The 17255-nt window shown below is 42.1% G+C and overlaps 1 protein-coding gene across 3 annotated transcripts in view; it reads right to left on the reverse strand.

The window, feature by feature from the left end:
• Window positions 1–1603: 1603 nt before the first annotated feature.
• Window positions 1604–17255, reverse strand: part of l3mbtl2.L (L3MBTL2, polycomb repressive complex 1 subunit L homeolog) — a 40007-nt gene continuing 24355 nt past the window's right edge. For 2 of the 3 annotated variants that reach the window (XM_018258770.2, XM_041590660.1), the window contains exons 13-19: window positions 16135–16217; window positions 15211–15445; window positions 8110–8175; window positions 7810–7905; window positions 5549–5638; window positions 4726–4869; window positions 1604–4429 (exon numbers count right to left, since the gene is read on the reverse strand). In XM_018258770.2, coding sequence (XP_018114259.1) covers window positions 4320–4429; window positions 4726–4869; window positions 5549–5638; window positions 7810–7905; window positions 8110–8175; window positions 15211–15445; window positions 16135–16217 — 824 coding nt within the window. In that variant the 3' untranslated portion in view covers window positions 1604–4319. Of the gene's footprint in view, window positions 4430–4725; window positions 4870–5548; window positions 5639–7792; window positions 7906–8109; window positions 8176–15210; window positions 15446–16134; window positions 16218–17255 lie in introns of those variants that run through there. The other variant, XR_005967040.1, reaches the window with a different exon arrangement.

Below are 17255 nucleotides of genomic sequence, written 5' to 3' on the forward strand. Positions count from 1 at the left end.
ACCTCTGAAATGTTGCCATCTGACCATAGTTAGTGTAATGCTGCCATCTAGTGTACCAAAATGGTAATGCATTCAAATGAGAAAGAGACCAAAAACTGTGACCCATTCAAACAGTTGCAGAGCAGCCATCTACTATCTATTCTACATCAAACCAAGCAGCATTTATATGACAAGTCAAAAGGTGGATAACTCTCAGTTATATTTAAAGGAAAACTATACCCCCAAAATGAATACTTAAGCAACAGATAGTTTATATCAAATTGAATGACATATTAAAGAATCTTACCAAACTGGAATATATATTTACATAAATATTGCCCTTTTACATCTCATGCCTTGAACCACCATTTTGTGACTCTATCGGTGCTGCCTCAGAGATCACCTGACCAGAAATACTACAACACTAACTGTAACAGGAAGAAGTGAGGAATCAAAAGACACAACTCTGTCTGTTAATTGGCTCATGTGACCTTACATGTGGTTTGTATGTGTGCACAGTGAATCTTACGATCTCAGGGGGCGGCCCTTATTTTTTAAAATGGCAATTTTCTATTTATGATTACCCAATGGCACATACTACTAAACAAGTATATTATTATGATAATGGTTCATTTACATGAAGCAGGGTTTTACACATGAGCTGTTTTACTCAGTATCTTTTAATAGAGACCTACATTGTTTGGGGGGTATAGTTTTCCTTTAAGTAACGGACTCCTGACACTGATTATTATGCAAGCACACACAAGGAATGCTACGGCTCAATTATATATCAGCTTGTGCATGACACAAAGATCAGTGATAACTTGTTTTGTCCCAACATGAACATCTTTGCAGAAGAGGCTGAGAAGTGGTGCATTTGGGATTTACTCATTTAAACCTTCTTTTGGTCTCTGGGCATTCCTTATGGGACAGGAACATCATCATCATCATCATCATCATCATTTATTTATATAGCGCTGTCAAGATACGCAGTGCTTTACTGCAGTTATAGCAAACAGGGAATAAATGGTGGTTAACAGACAAGGATTACAGAGTACAATGGGGTTTACAAACTAAAAGGTTAGGGTACAATTGAGACATTAGGATTATATAAACACTTTGTCATTTTTGATACAGCATAAATAAGCAAGACAGCAGTGTTTTTAGGGGCTGCTACCGTCTGAAGCGGCAGCCCCAATGCCGCTCCTCCCGCTCCACGTTTTCAACCTTTAGCATTGCAGGTTTAGGATCCATAATCTGGAAACCCGTTATCCAGAGAGCTCAAAACTACGAAAGATAATCTCTCAGAGGCTCAATTATAATCAAATAATTCAGATTTTTTTTTAAAACAATTTTGTTTTCTCTGTAATAATAATAATAATAATAATAATAATAATAATAATAATAATAATAAAACAGTAGCTTGTACTTGATCCAAACTAAGATATAATTAATCCTTATTGGAAACAAAACCAGCCTATTGGGTTTATTTAATGTTCTAATTATTTTTCAGTAGACCGACGGAAAGATCAGTTATCAGGGAAACTCCAGGTCCCGGGCATTCCGGACAACAGATCCATAAACCTGTATTATGTTTAAATAAAGTCACATATAACGGTTTTGTTTTTTTTTCCTTTTTAACAGAAAGTTTATTTACAAAAATAAACATGATGTTTTTTGATGCCAAATATTACAATGACTATAATGCACATCAAATAAGTCTGAAGGGCAAATAACGACCTTGACTAATAATCTGTATAAAAAGATGTTTACATGTAAGTTATACCTCTCCATGTCCCGGCACATTAGTATGTTAGCAACTCTTGCTTTGTCACATATTATGCAGTGGTGAGCAGCTGGTGCAGGAAATTCCTGGTCATTCAGGTCTGGACTGGGATTCAAAATAGGCCCTGGCATTTCAAATACGCAGAGGCCCAGACAAGCCCAATAAATAGTGTCAGTCTATGACATCTTATAGCAGCCCCTCTGGCATTTACCAGAATCCACAGATTGCCAGTGTGGCCTGCATATTATCCAACCACTGATCCCTGTACATGATACAGTCACCAGGTGGGGACCAGCTAGATGGTAACGTAATGCAGAACATTGAGGCAACCTCTTTGCATATTTCTGCAGTACACGGCAGGCTTGGACTGGCAATCTGTGGGTTCTGGCAAATGCCAGAGGGGCTGCTATAAGGTCCCATAGAAAGTCAGTATTTAGTGGGCTGGTGGGGGCTGTTTGGGCCTCTATGTGGGCTGATTGGGCCTCTGTGTACCTGAAATGCCAGGAACAATTTTAATTCTCAGTCTGGACCTAGAACATGGCTATTGCTCCAGCTGTCCAGTACAAATAAACAGTCGAATGGAAGAGTGCTTATGGAATCAAACAGAGGAATTGTCTGACATAATGAGAGATACAACTTATTTATAGGGATTAAGGAAAATAGAAACGCAGTATATTTGTCTTTCACATGATATGTGCCAGCATTCTGTGAAACAGAGGTCCAAGTTAGTTTATCTTAATGGCTTAAAAATCAAGGGCGCAGGGATTCCTATACACTGGAAAGAAGAAAGCGTTAATGCATATCAGACCTCTCTTCATTCTCTGCAGGTATTTCATTAACACACACTGCTCAACAAATGAACAAAAAAAAATTGTATGTACATATATTCATTGTGTATGTATTCAAGTATAAGTGTTTCAGTGTTTACACATAGCCCTTCTTATTTCAAATATTGGCACCAAACATGAGGTCCTACATGCTAAACCAAACCTCATTGTCTTAATTGACAGTGCAAACATTCTTTAATTCTTGTGTTGCAATAAAAAGGAACATCATTATATGTTTAAAGAAAGTTTGCACTGTCAATTAAGACAATGAGGTTTGGTTTAGCATGTATGACCTCATGTTTGGCGCCAATATTTGAAATAAGAAGGGTAAACACTGAAACACTTGTATCTTATCCTTGATAAAGACCTGAACACGGGCCGAAACGTTGGATGCACAAGTATGAATAAAGACTAATATTTCACTAACACTGGAGTGCGGGTCCTTGAAAAAATATTTAAATACATATACAATTAATTTTTTTTGCTATCAAAACACCCATACTTACAAAAGACCAGACAAAGCTCTGGTTGTAATTTCAGGACTGTAAAAAATGCCTTAAAGGGATTCTGTCAATTTTTTTTTTTAACAAAATGCATCAGTTAATAGTGCTCCTCCAGCGAATCCTGAATTGAAATCTGGGTTTTAAAAGAGCAAACAGATTTAAATTTAATTTAGAAATTTGACGCGGGACTACACGTTAGTTTAGAACAGCAGAGCTTACATCTCCATTAGCGCATAGACTAACCTGTTAGTCAGTGACAGGAGCCACATGGGATATACAGATTGAGCCATTAGGATTTGACATTTTGTGGTGCTAGAGTACCGTGGCCTTAATCCAGCATAAGAAAAGTACTGAAAAATGAACTCTAGCACCATCTAGAGGCAGGACCTGGCACTAAAATATGGTGTCTGGACACTGCTAAAAAATGTGAAATCATGGCGGCTTCATCTGTAATTGCTCAGTTAGTTTGCTTTTGTTCTTGAGTATATGTCCCATGTGGCTCCCCTTTCAAGTCACTGACTAATGGGTTGGAGAGCTGCAAAGGAGGAACTGGGTTCTGACTATTATGTTAGACACTTGTTCTTTATAGATTAAATTTTTGGCTAACATTTTTATTTTATTTTGCACAGCCTATGTATTTATTTATACTGAACTGTTCCTTAATTGCAGGGTACTGCTCATATGCTGTACACTATATTTTGCCAACTGAATTGCACATAATTAGAGGGCTTGTAAAGAATGACCTTTTTATCTTGACACCCACAATGATTGAGTAGCTAATAAAACAATATCTACAGAGAGGGGCAAGATATTTGCCTAGATCAGCACATTGTTTATGCCCAGCAATAACACCGCAATGCCTCATTTGTCAAAAAGCATATTTGTGCCTTGGATGCTTTTAGAGACCAATAGAAAATGTGTACAAAAATCCCACAGTTGAATCCGTGGCATGACACTGCAGTCCCTGGCAGATACTGTGATCATCTGCACTCCCCAACCTTTCAAAAACATTTGGTTAGATGTCACCTGGGCCAAAATACATACAAATATGCCAACAACCATTCCTTAAGGGAATGAACACTTGCCTACTTGATGCTACACTTGATCCTGTCTGTTGCCAGTGGAGCAACTTTCCATCTTTCATTCACTTTCCAAAAAGATCAAGTTAGCCTTGGATCTGCTTATAGTTTGATGATGAACGTGATCAACGATATTATTGCTGTTTCATATGTTGACTTCCTCTTCTTCTTTAATTTCCTTTTTCATGTCCTGGCTCTTCACTTGCTCAAGTTCACAAACTTCCATCTCTTCCTCCTTTATCTGCACAGTAAAGACTGCAAGACATAAGAGAATGCATAAATGCCCCGCTTGTTAATGTTTCACATGATTAGAAGCACAAGAATCACTGTTGATCTACTAAGGCTGCATTAGTGTATTTTTTCTACTATGTTTATATAAGAGCAAGTATAGCGTTATTATCAATTTAATATACCACAGACTTGTTCCAAGCATTGCATGTATTTGAAAAACATTTCACTTGTCCCATTGTAGGATTTCTCACATCTCTGCACAGAAGATTTCAAGTTTCATGGTTCCCCCCCCCCCCCAGACACCTTCCAAATCCACTTACTCTCTTCTTCTTCAGATTTTGGGCTACAGATATTCTCTCTGCTGCAGTTTTCTTCCATCTCTGGGTCTGCTGGCAGAAGATCCAAACTCTTGCCAGTACTTGTGGACGGTAGCACCTCCACGCCAAGTTTATTTGCTAGATCATCTAGAGATGAAATATTAAATTAAAAGGAAAATACCTCAAATAATTCAGAATGTTATAGAAGAACTAAACCCTACAAATGAATATGGCTAAAAATGCCATGTTTTATATACAGAACTTATTGCGTCAGCTTCTCAATAGCAGCAATGGTCCAGAACTTCAAACTTGTCACAGGGGGTCTGAGCAGTCTGAGCAGCTGTTGAGAAGCTAAGCTTAGTGGTCGTCACAAATTATCAAGCAGAAAATGAGGTTGGCCTGTAATATAAGCTGATGCTACAAGGCTGATTAATAAATTCTGATGCCAGTTGCACTGGTTTCTGTGCTGATGTAACAATTATCTGTATAAATTACTAATCAGCATTATATTGTGACAGTTATATTCTATGTGTACTGTATATTTTGAGCCAGTCCCTAAGCTCAGTAATTCACAGCAGCACAGAGCACGTGCAGTGAATCAGCAGAAAAGAAGATGGGGAGCTACTGGGGCATATTTGGAGACGCAGATAAAGGGATGTGGTTGCCTTGGGCTGGTACAGAAGCCCAAAACTTTTTTAGCTACTTCTTTAGTAAAGCTTTAGTTCTCCTTTGAGGTCAGCCTATGCTTATGTTCATCTTTTTCTCAGAAAGTGCTATATCAATCAGTGCTACTGTAGTTAAATCAAAATCCCTCAAACTGTCTTACTTTTGTCTTCTGGTCTTGAGAGATCAGGATTTTCTCTGTTGTCTGTCAGTGGGGTCTCCTTTACAGCTTTGGCTTTCTTACAATACTTCCCTAGAGTAAAGGAAGGCATAAAAGGTTGCATGGGAAATTATGGAGTGTGAGTTTCATTCATGTGTAAAATTCAGAAAAAAAAAATTTAAGGCAGCAAATCAAAGGAGTATAAAAGGTGAGCAATGAGCCGACTTCTTCAGCAGAAATGAGAGAACCAGATTGTAGGCCAGAAACAATGAAGGGTAATATAACAAAAGGTGCAACTTCTGCTACTGTTCTAATAACCAATTAGCAGGCAATATACAGTTAGGCGCATAAATCTTTGGACAGAGACAAGTTGTTTCTAATTTTAGTTCTGTACATTACCACAATGAATTTTAAATGAAATAACTGAGATGCAGTTGAACTGCAGACTTTCAGCTTTAATTCAGTGGGTTGAACAAAAATATTGCATAAAAATGTGAGGAACTAAAGCCTTTTTTTTTAAACACAATCACTTCATTTCAGGGGCTCAAAAATAATTAAAAAACTGAAAATAAAATGTTCATTTCTAATACTTGGTTGAAACCCCTTTGCTGGCAATGACAACCTGAAGTCTTGAACTCATGGACATCACCAGATTCTGGGTTTCCTCCTTTTTAATGCTCTGCCAGGCCTCTACTGCAGCGGCTTTCAGTTGCTGTTTGTTTGTGCGCCTTCCTGTCCGAAGTTTAGTCTTCAACAAGTGAAATGCAGCTCAATTGGGTTGAGATCAGGTGACTGACTCGGCCATTCAAGGATATTCCACTTCTTTGCTTTAATAAACTCCTGGGTTGCTTTGGCTGTATGTATTGGGTCATTATGAAATACCTCCCAATCAATTTGACTGCATTTAGCTGGATTTGAGCAGACAGTGTCTCTGAACACCTCAGAATTCATTCGGCTGCTTCTGTCCTGTGTCACATCATTGAGAAACACTAGTGTCCCAGTGCCACTGGCAGCCATGCATGCCCAAGCCACCACACTGCCTCCGCAATGTTTATAGATGATATGGTATGCTTTGGATCACGAGCTGTTCCACGCCTTCTCCATACTTTTTTCTTGCCATCATTCTGGTAGAGGTTGATCTTGGTTTCAACTGTCCAAAGAATGTTTTTCCATAATTGTGCTGACTTTTTTTTAGATGTTTTTTAGATGTTTAGATGTCCAATCTAGCCTTTCTATTATTGATGCTTATGAGTGGCTTGCTCCTTGCAGTGCACCCTCTGTATTTACTTTCATTCAGTCTTCTCTTTATGGTAGACTTGGATATTGATACTCCTACCTCCTGGAGAGTGTTCTTCACGTGTTGTGTGTTGACTGTTGTGACGCGGTTTCTCTTCACCATGGAAATTCTGCGATCATCCACCACTGTTGTCTTCTGTGGACGTCCAGGTCTTTTTGTGTTGCCGAGTTCACCAGTGCTTTCTTTCTTTCTCTCTCAGGATGTACCCCCCCTCAAATCAACTCCAGGGCTTTTATCTGCTTCATTGATAGACATAACAAAGGAATTGCCCACACCTGCCCATGAAATAGCCTTTGAGTCAATTGTCCAATTGCCCCTGAAATTAAGTGATTGGTTTAAAAAAAGGCTTTAGTTCCTCACATTTTTGTGCAATCTTTTTGTTCAACTAACTAAATTAAAGCAGAAAGTCTGCAGTGCAACTGCATCTGAGTTGTTTCATTTAAAATTCATTGTGGTTACATTGCATCTCAAAAATACGACCCCAGACCCAGGGTCAAACTTAAGTGGGAAAGTAGTGGAGTTCACTTAGAACCCGATGACTGGGAGGAGTTAGAGGACAATCTCTATCTCCCTCTAATCAGTACAAGAGACAGGCTCATTCAATTCAAAATTGTACATCAAACATATTTAACACCCAGAAAACTACAACTTATGGGCCGCCTAGAGCATTCCAGATGTCCTCGCTGCAACTCATCAGATGCCGATTTTATGCACCTTATATGGTACTGTCCAGAGCTACAGACATTTTGGAAAAAAGTAATGAAGTTCTTAGCTGACGAATTTGCTCTACCACAAGTATTGAACCCAGTTACCTGCCTACTGGGAGTAACGGATGCTCTGGTACCCAGAATCCACTCAAGATTATTGATGAGAGCACTTTTGTTCTATGCCAAGAAAACAGTAGCCCTACACTGGATGGGGCCAACACCTCCCACGCTTTATTACATTACCCTGTATGTTTTCTTACGCTTGGGCTCTTCATGCTGTTGGTTGGATATGTTCTTTGTGTTGGTAGCGGATTTTGTTTTCTTTGCGGATTTCTTCCCCTGAGGATTCTTCTTCCCTAGAACATAAAGGAGATAAGGAGGCATTTGTGCACTGGCACACGGGGTATTGTGTAAACAGCAATTAGGAACGAAAGCAAGATCTGGGAAACCAATGAGAATGAAAGATCGGGCAGGAAAAGGTGATGCAGAGAAGCATATTCTCAAATTAGTCTTCAGTATGGCACATTTGGCTATGCAAATATAGATAGAGGAACTCTTACTTCTCTTTCCAAATGCAGTCTTCTTCTTTCTCTTGACTTCCTTAGGCTTTGGCTCCTCTTTTGGCTCTATGTGTGAGGGAGAACAGTGCATCACCGGAGGAAGGAGAAAAAGGAGTTTTGTAAATATGTGGTATTGCCAATTTTAACTTTTTAATAGGAATTACTTTACAGTGATGTTGGATCGTTTGTGTGTTTGATGTTGTGTTTGTGTTGTGTTGTGCTTTAAGACCCTTTCTGCACTGCTGTATTTAAACAAAAGTACAGACACTTTTGTGACTTTGACACTCACTGGTGGCCACAATGGGCTGCTGTGCATAAAGCCTCCTTTTTGTTTTGTAGGGACGATGCAAGACTCTAATAGACCGAATGAGAGATATAAGCCTTAAATGAACAGTAACACCAAAAACTGAAAGTGTATCAAAGTAATTAAAATATAATGTCCTGTTGCTCTGCACTGGTAAAACTGGTGTGTTTGCTTCAGAAATTCTGCTATAGTTTATATAAATAAGCTGCCATGTAGCCACGGGGGCAGCCATTCAAGCTGGAAAAAAAGGAGAAAAGGCACAGGTTACATAACAGATAAAACACCATTGTATTAGACAGGGCTTCTGTTATATACTATGTAACATGAGCCTATTTTCCAGCTTGAATGACTGCCCCCATGGCTACACAGCAGTTTGTTTATATAAACTATAGTAGTCTTTCTGAAGCAAACACTCCAGTTTACCAGTGCATGCTAACAGTATATTATATGTTAAATACTTTAAATGATTTTCCAAATGAAACCTCAGAGCTCGTGTTATGCAGTATTGGGTATTTAAAACAACCCATACCGACATCTGAACAAACAATAGTTTCTTTTACATATAGTAATATCTGTATGGTATTTGTGGGACATCACATCTAGTCGCATGAATCTCTGTAAGTAGAATTACTGAGAAACATGATTAAGGCCTTGTTCATAATAAACACTTTATAAAGCCCACTTCAGCTTTTTTTGTATAGGTCCAGCACTTTGAGCCCTATTCATTTTTGTAATTGAGCTCCTCTTGAGCTCCAGGGACAGTGGGGTATAGCTGGTACATCCAGGAGGGCAGGACACAACAGTAGGAAAAACTAGCCCCTCGTCTACTGGCTATACCCCCGGCAGGCGGAGCTTAGATCAGTTTGTTCCAAAGTCAACAGGTAAAATTTTACTAACCGTAAAAACTTAGTAGTAAACATGTCATTTTTTATACCTTTACTGGACTCTATGGTGCTCTGCTGTTTTTGCTTTTTCTTGGAATGATTTGACCGCATTGGATGGCGGCAGGGTATGCAGCACGATGAGTGCAGTGTCCGGTAAGTGCTCCCACTAAACTACAATTTTTCTAGGTGGAAGTAACCACTGCGGCTTGAAGCACCTTTCTGCCAAAGCGAGTGTCAAAAGCCGCAAAGGTATTGAAATGATAGAACTTTGAAAAGGAGTGGACAGAGGTCCATGTTCCTGAACGCCCAGGACGTACTCATTCCCCTAGTAGAGTGGGCTGTGACTCTAGCTGGTGTCGTTTTGCCACGTAGGCTTGATGAATTGCTTGCTTGATCCAGCGTGAAATGGACGATTTTGTGGCTGCCCCTCCTTGGTGGGGGCCTGAAGGAATGACAAGTAAGGAGTCCCCCTTGCGAATGTCCTGGACTCTGTGCAGGTAGAACTTTAGGGATCCAGGGTATGTAGAGCCTTCCCCTTAGGATTGGAAGGTGAAGGGCAGAAGGTCGGTATTGTAATCTCTTGGTTCAGGTGAAATTCAGATACTACCTTGGGCAAAAAGGATGGAATAGTGCGTAGGACTGCCCTATCATGGTGAAAAAACGAGGAAAGGCGGTTTGCATGACAGTGCACTGAGTTCTGAAACACTTCTCACAGAGGCAATGGCCAGAAGGAAGACAGTTTTCCAGGTAAGCCAGAGAATCGGTACAGATCCTAACGGTTTAAAAGGAGGGTCTTGAAGTGCTCAAACCGGAGGAGCCAAATGTGCTACTCCTTGCATAAAAGTATTGACATCAGGTAAAAGAGCAAGTTGTTTCTGAAAAAGGACAGATAGCGCAGATACTTCAGACTTAAGAGAGCCAAGGGATAGACCCATGGAAAGGCCCTCTTGCAGGAACTCCAGGATGTTAGGAATGGAGAATCATTTGAACTGCCTCTTGTGACGTACGCACCACTGGTGGTAGGTGGACCAAACTCTATGGTAAGTCTTTGCTGAGACAGGCTTTCTGGCTGCGCACATGGTGTTAGCTACTGCCTTGAAAAACCCATTCTGGGTAAGGATCTTGGTTTCAAGAGCCACATCGTCAAATTTATATTTGTCGGTCCTTGAGTTAGAAGGGACTCTGCCTCTGCCACAGACATGTTGAGAAGGTCTGTGTACCAAGAGTGCCGAGGCCATCTCGGTGCTATGAGGATGAGAGTGGTCTGCTCTCACTGAAGTTTCCAGAGAGTCCTGGGTAAGAGAGGCAGGGGTGAAAAGTTGTAGGCCAGATCGAAGTTGCACTTGGCTGTTAGAGCGTCGTCTGTTATGGCTAGTGGATCCCTGTATCGAGCTAGAAACCCTGGGACATTGCGTTTGTGGCTGGTCGCCATGAGATCAACCTCTGGGTTGCCCCACCTCTGTGTTATCTCCTGGAAGATCTCGTCCTTCAATGACCACTCTCCCGGGTCTAGGGATTGTCTGCTTAGATAGTCCGCTTCCCAGTTTAGCAGCCCTGGGATGTAAATGGTTGACAGATGGGCCTGGTGAGCTTTGGCCCACTTGAAAATGAGATTGACTTCGTCTAGTGCTCCTCTGCTTCTTGTGCCCCCTTGGTGGTTGATTTAGGCCACCGCTGTGGCGTTGTCGGACTGTACCTTTACAGCCTGACTTTGTAATATCTGCTGCCAATGGATTAGGGCTAGACTGATTGCACAAATCTCAAGCAGGTTGATCTGTAGTTTCACTTCCCATGGGTTCCACTGACCCTGAGCAGAGTGGCCCTCGAGAACTGCTCCCCAGCCGAATAGACTCGCATCCGTCGTGAGGATGCGCCATATTGGTTCTCCCATAAGTTTGCCCAAAGACAGAAGGGTGTTGTCCAACCACCAGAGGAGAGATGCTCTCGGATCTCTTGAAGGAAGGATTTCCTCTTCCAAACCCTGAGAATATTCCACTGGAGCTCCTGTAGATGGAATTGGGCGAATGGTACTGCTTCTATGGTGGACACCATGACCACTAACACCCTCTTGCAGAACTTGACTGAGTGTTAAGGTCTCTGGAGGAGCGACATTACTAAGGCTTGGAGATGAATGACCTTCTCCTGAGGGAAGTAAATCCTCTGTGTTTGCGTATTGAATTGCATGCCGAGGAAGAACATGAATTGGCTGGGCGCTAGAGAAGACTTTTCTAGATTTAAGACCCAGCTTGGTTCCTGGAGCTTGTCCATGGATGTCTGGAGAGATCTCTGGGCTTCCGAGATATTGCCCTGGGGACATCGCCACAATGACTGATTTGAGAGACTCCATCTTGAAACTTCGTTGACAAAGAAATTTGTTTAATTCCTTGAGATCCAAAATGGGTCTTACCGATCTATCCTTCTTGGGCCCTTGAAAAGTTCTGTGACCGGTACGGGAATGATCACCTGCGCTCTTAGAAGGTTTGCGATTGCGCCTATGAAGGCTGTCTTTTTGTCTGAGTCCTGTGGCAGGCTGGACATAAAGAAACTATAGGGGGGGGGGGTTGAGGCAAATTCTAGGTGGTAACCCCGGGTTACTACCTCGTGGATCCAAGAGTCTTGAATAAGTGTGGTCCACACTTCGGCAAAGCTGCCGAGCCTGCCCCCTATCGGACTATTGGACCGTTGTGCTGAGGCAGTCTTGTCTCCAGTCTTAGGAATGTGTTTCTTGTTTTGCCAGGAAGGTCTCCGTTTATCGCTAAAACATCCTCGGTTTACAAAGAACTGTTAAGGTGGTTATGATATTGTGTGCTTCGTTTCGGAGCCACGAAAAAAACTTATCCCTGTGGAAGGAGGGGCGAGCCTTAGGCTGAGGTAGTAGGGTGCTTTTGCCCCCTGTTGCTTGTCTGATAATCTATCCAGGTCAGGACCAAACTTAAGCTTGCCTTTAAAGGGTATGGAGTTTAGAGACTTCTTGGAAGAAAGGTCTGCTGACCACAGCTTCATCCGAAGTGATCTGCGAGCTGCCACAGAGTGTGCCGATAATCTGCTGATGACCTGCAGTAAATGGAGTGAAGCCTCACACATGTAATCATTTGCCTCCTTAATTTGGGAAGCACATTGAGAAAGCTCATGGCGGGGTGCTCCGGAATCAATGGCGGTGAGTAGGGAGTCTGACCAGGACTGGACAGCCCTGCTGACCCATGCCATGGCTAGGACAGGTCGTAGAGAGGTGCCTGAAGCTGAGAACACCAAGCGTAGAAGGCTCTCTAGTTTCTTATCCATCGAATCCGTGAAAAAGGAAGTGTCCGAGACAGGATGATCGGTGTTCTTAGAGAGCCGTGATACCGGCAGATCAACTGAAGATGGCATTGACCACTTTTCTGTAAGCTCCTTGGTGAATGGATAGAGCTTTTGAAATTTTATATTTGTCTGAAAAAGTCTCTCTGGAGTATCCCATTCCTGTTGTATGATCTGATCAAGTTGAGAATGAGCAGGGAAAACAGGTGAAATCTTACTATGACGTTTGAACAGGCTCTTTGCTGTGTTATATGATGCTCCTGGGTTTTGAAGATGAAGAGTTTCAAGTACCGAGGTAATTAATGCATCCACCGACTCTGAAGAACTCTTGTGTGAATCCTGACCCTCCCTTTCTGAGTCTGATGAGAGCTCGCCTTCTGAGCAATCAAAGTCATCTCCGGAATCTGGTAAAAATGGTGAAAAACCTCTTGGAGGAGAATCACTCTCTTCCTCGGATGGAGAAGGAGCTCTGCGTTTTGAAACTCTCCCCTTGGGCTTGTCAAGACGGGAAAGCAGCTTGTCTAGTGACTGGGCTAATTTTGATATTCCAGAAGCTAGCGGTGATGCCCACTCTGGAGTGGAAGGTTGCTTATGAGATGGCCTGGAGATGGAGAGTCTCTGTGTAGAGATGATGACTCCCCTTGGTCTACCTGGGGAGGAGAAGGTTCTGGAGGTTCAGGACCAACCTCAGGTGGTTTGCACTTAGTATATAAAGGCTCTTTGTGCCCAGGGGGCAAATGTTTGCGGCACGTGGCACAAGCTAAATATCTGACTTGGGCAGTCGGTGCCCCCCTGGAAAAAAGCCGGTCACCAGATCCCTCAGACATGGTAGTAGCAGGTCACTATAGAATATAGGTAGTCTATATGGTGACTCTATGTAAAATATAGATATATAGATAGATACACTAGATCGCCTTTTGCAGCGTCGGGTGCACAGCTGTGTTCCTCTCTGCCCAAGGAAAGACTCCACTGTAAAGCAATAATACCAGCAGCACTCCGATATGTGAATCAATGATTATTTATTCATGCCATTAGCAGAGCGACGTTTCGGGCTATTCCAGCCCTTTATTAAGCCCCGCTGAACTCTGTAGGCTCTGGAGGGCTAGGAGTACAAGGGAGCTGCCGTTGCGCTAGACTGTGCACACTGTAGCTCCGGTGCAGGAAACAAGATGGCGGCCGCGACTGAGGGAGCGCGCCGGTCACACGAGAACGGAGACTTAATGGCGCCAAGGCGCTAGTGAGGTCCAGTCTCCCGTCAGCGCTCCACACAAGAGAAAAGGAAACTCCTCTAGGGCCACAGAATTACCCGATGCACGTCTCCATTCCGTGCCCCATTAAAAACAGCACTGACAGTCCCTCCGCACTGCGTCTGCCTTAAACAGGATCAGAGTTTCCCCATCACCTACCACACAGGGCTTAATAATAACTGTGGAGCCAAAGGCACGGAGCGTACCTGGTGGGGGAGGGAGGGGAACAGGCAGTGTCACGCGCTCTGCTGAAACCAGCACTTGTGCTAGCCTTGGGCAGGGAAATGGCCCCTTAGGAGACCGACCTCCTTCCCGATATGCAGGGAGAGGGATATGAGAGGAGGACAGCACAATATGCTTACAGAGTCCTGTAACCTTCTCCTCTGTCCTCCGGCCAGTCAGTCTCCACCTAAAAAAGGGGAGACTAGCATGAGACTGGGTGGTCTTGCATAATAAGGGCCCTGGAGTTAGGTCCCACGTTGGGTAATGCCTATGGTATACTCTGCTAAGTGTATAGGGCCTGGGCATTCCCTGGTGTCAAGCAACTGACAAATTTGAAAATAATAAAGAGTATAATTTTACATCCTATCCTCCTGAGGACACAACAAAAACTGATCTAAGCTCCGCCTGCCGGGGTATAACCAATAGAGGAGGGGCTAGTTTTTCCTACTGTTGTGTCCTGCCCTCCTGGATGTACCAGCTATACCCCACTGTCCCTATGTCCCCCAAGATGACTTAGAGAAAAGGAGTTAAAAGTGATGAGTGTATTATTTTATGAAAGGGATGGATACAATCATGTTTCATGGCATACCCTTGCACCTGTAATCTGCATGAGCTTCCATATTTCCTTCTGCCAGCACCACAATTAGCAAATCACTTCTCATTGCTGTGAAGAAGAAATGCAGGAATAGACAAGGGTCGGCATGCTGGTGCCGCTAATGTAGCACAGTCCTAAATCGGATACAATAATCCTATCACAGACTGTTCAACGTAAAAGAATGTACAAGCGGAGGTCTGTTGATATGACACACAAATGCTAAAGTATTTTCCCGTTCTATCTGACATTGATGCATTAATCAGCTATTCAGGACCAGTCTTTAGACTCTTAAAAATAAATAGGTTATTGGGCCTATGGGGTCTGATAAGGCTGATCTAGGACTTTATACAGACAGAGTTAATAAGGCTTAAAAAAGAAAAATCTGACACATGAAATGCCAGAATGTCTTGTTCTTACTGTACATCACTTATTTTGACATGGAACAGTCAGCACCTTGGCAAAGATGACAACTCTCCATGAAAGGAGAGATGTTGGGACAACACTAAAAAGAAGTGCATTAAAAAAAAGTAATAATGATAATCAGTTTCATACCATCTTCCACAGGTGGTTGAAGCTGGTATCCAATCAGTTCACACCAGCCTACAGGATAAATATCAGGGGATTCGCAGTCTACCCACTGGTCATACTCGACATCCCACCCATCAAAGTTAATTCGGAGAAGACGTCGGGCCACATGGGTTATAGTTGCTACACAGATAAGACGTGGCTCCATTAGATCCACTGCCTCCAGTTTCATACCTGGCTCAAAACCATGGTTAGGACAGTCCTGGTCAGAACAGAGAAAAAAAAAAAACATTCTTTTTTAAAAAGATTGGCCTCTCCTTTATATACCTGGATCAAATTACCATCAATTCAAAATGGATTTTTCATAAGAGTCAATTATTTATGATCTGATAAGAGTGGTTAATATGCAAATTTATTGCTATATATGTGTATCAGGCTTATGTAGTAATAAAAGCAACATTTGCCCTGTTCCTATACCTAATAAATACTGAATCTAGCAGTAGTATGTATGGTGATGTATTAAAGGAGAAGGAAAGGTTAAAATTAAGTAAGCTTTATCAGAAAGGCCTATATAAATACACCAGTAAACCCTCAAAGTAGTGCTGCTCAGAGTCCTCTGTTAAAAGAAACACAGCATTTCTTTCCTTCTATTGTGTACACATCTGTATCAGACTTCCTGTTTTCAGCTTAAACCTCCAGGGCTAGGGCTTGAGCATGCTCAGTTCGCTCCTCTCCCCCTCCTCCCCTCCCTGCTGTAACCTGAGCCCAGAGCTATGAGTGAGCAGAAAGATCAGGCAGGAAGTGATGTCACACTAGACAAACAGAAAGAGCGTCTAGAGCGGTTTATTCAGGTATGGTAAAGCATTCTAGAATAAATAGTGTTATAGCTTGCATTATTGCCAATAAACTGTCTCTGTAGCTTTCCTTCTTCTTTAAATAGTCATAACTTACATTGTTAAATAATCGAGCAGGGGCTGCTCTAGAACCAGTTTTCTCCAAGTATTCATCCCAGGAAAATGCTTCTTTGGAATAACCTTCAGATGGAAAGAAAACACATTTTATTTTATAAGGGGAAAAAAGCAAGGCCAGAAATTGCATATTCTTTTAGGGGTGAATAGCAGAGAAGACAACTCATAATATACAGCTTTTCACTAGAAATAATTATTACCAGTTCAAGACTTCTGAAATGCTGCTTGAACTTTTCAAACATGGCTATTGACTAGTGATGTGCTGGTCAGGAAAAACTAAACCTGACACTAACCCACAAAGTGTTGCAATTGTAGGACCTGCACCCAACCCAGATCTTCCCGCAATGTACACTACTTCTTTACGCGCCTCTGGTTCCAAGCCAGGGAATCTTCAGGAGTGGAGGATGAGTGTACTTCCCCAGTCTGACCCACATCCAACTCTAACCCACAATAGGCCAAATTTCAACCTGAACCAGTCCAATTGGTGGTCACCCTGCGGGTCAATCTGCCCATCACTAGTATGGTCATGTGTGTATAGTGGCCCTATCAAAAGTTTTAGATAATACGTAGGATATATTATTACCAACAATTAGGTTCATCCAGATCAGCCCTTTTGTATGACCCTAGCATCACTGACCCACATAAGGAATGAAAAACCTGCACACCTCTGTGTAAATACATAAACAAACCACAAGCCCAACCTGTTATTACTATACTTTACAGGGAAGGGTGCTGAAAAAATATCTAAAATAAATGCCTGTGCTCGCTACCTCAATGTTATGCACAAGCTTTGTGTCCTTCTCTAAGAGCTTACTCTTTAATTCCTTGAAATGGCTCCTAAATCCTACCCCCTTAAGTAATACAAACCCTTTAACCGAAATAACAACAAAAACCCCAACAAAAACCTTTAAATCCTACTCAATTAAAGATACCCCAACACACTACCATTTGCTGTATAACTTACATTTATGTTATTTTTGCCCAAATGCAGAACCTTGCATTTATCAACATTGAGCCCCATTTGCCAGTTTGCTCCTGTTTTTCAATGTAGGCAAATCTGTCTGCAAAGAGGAAACATCCTGCATGGAACTTATAGGGGGTTAC

Source organism: Xenopus laevis, chromosome 4L (genome assembly GCF_017654675.1).
Source record: "Xenopus laevis strain J_2021 chromosome 4L, Xenopus_laevis_v10.1, whole genome shotgun sequence".
Lineage (NCBI taxonomy): Eukaryota > Metazoa > Chordata > Amphibia > Anura > Pipidae > Xenopus > Xenopus laevis.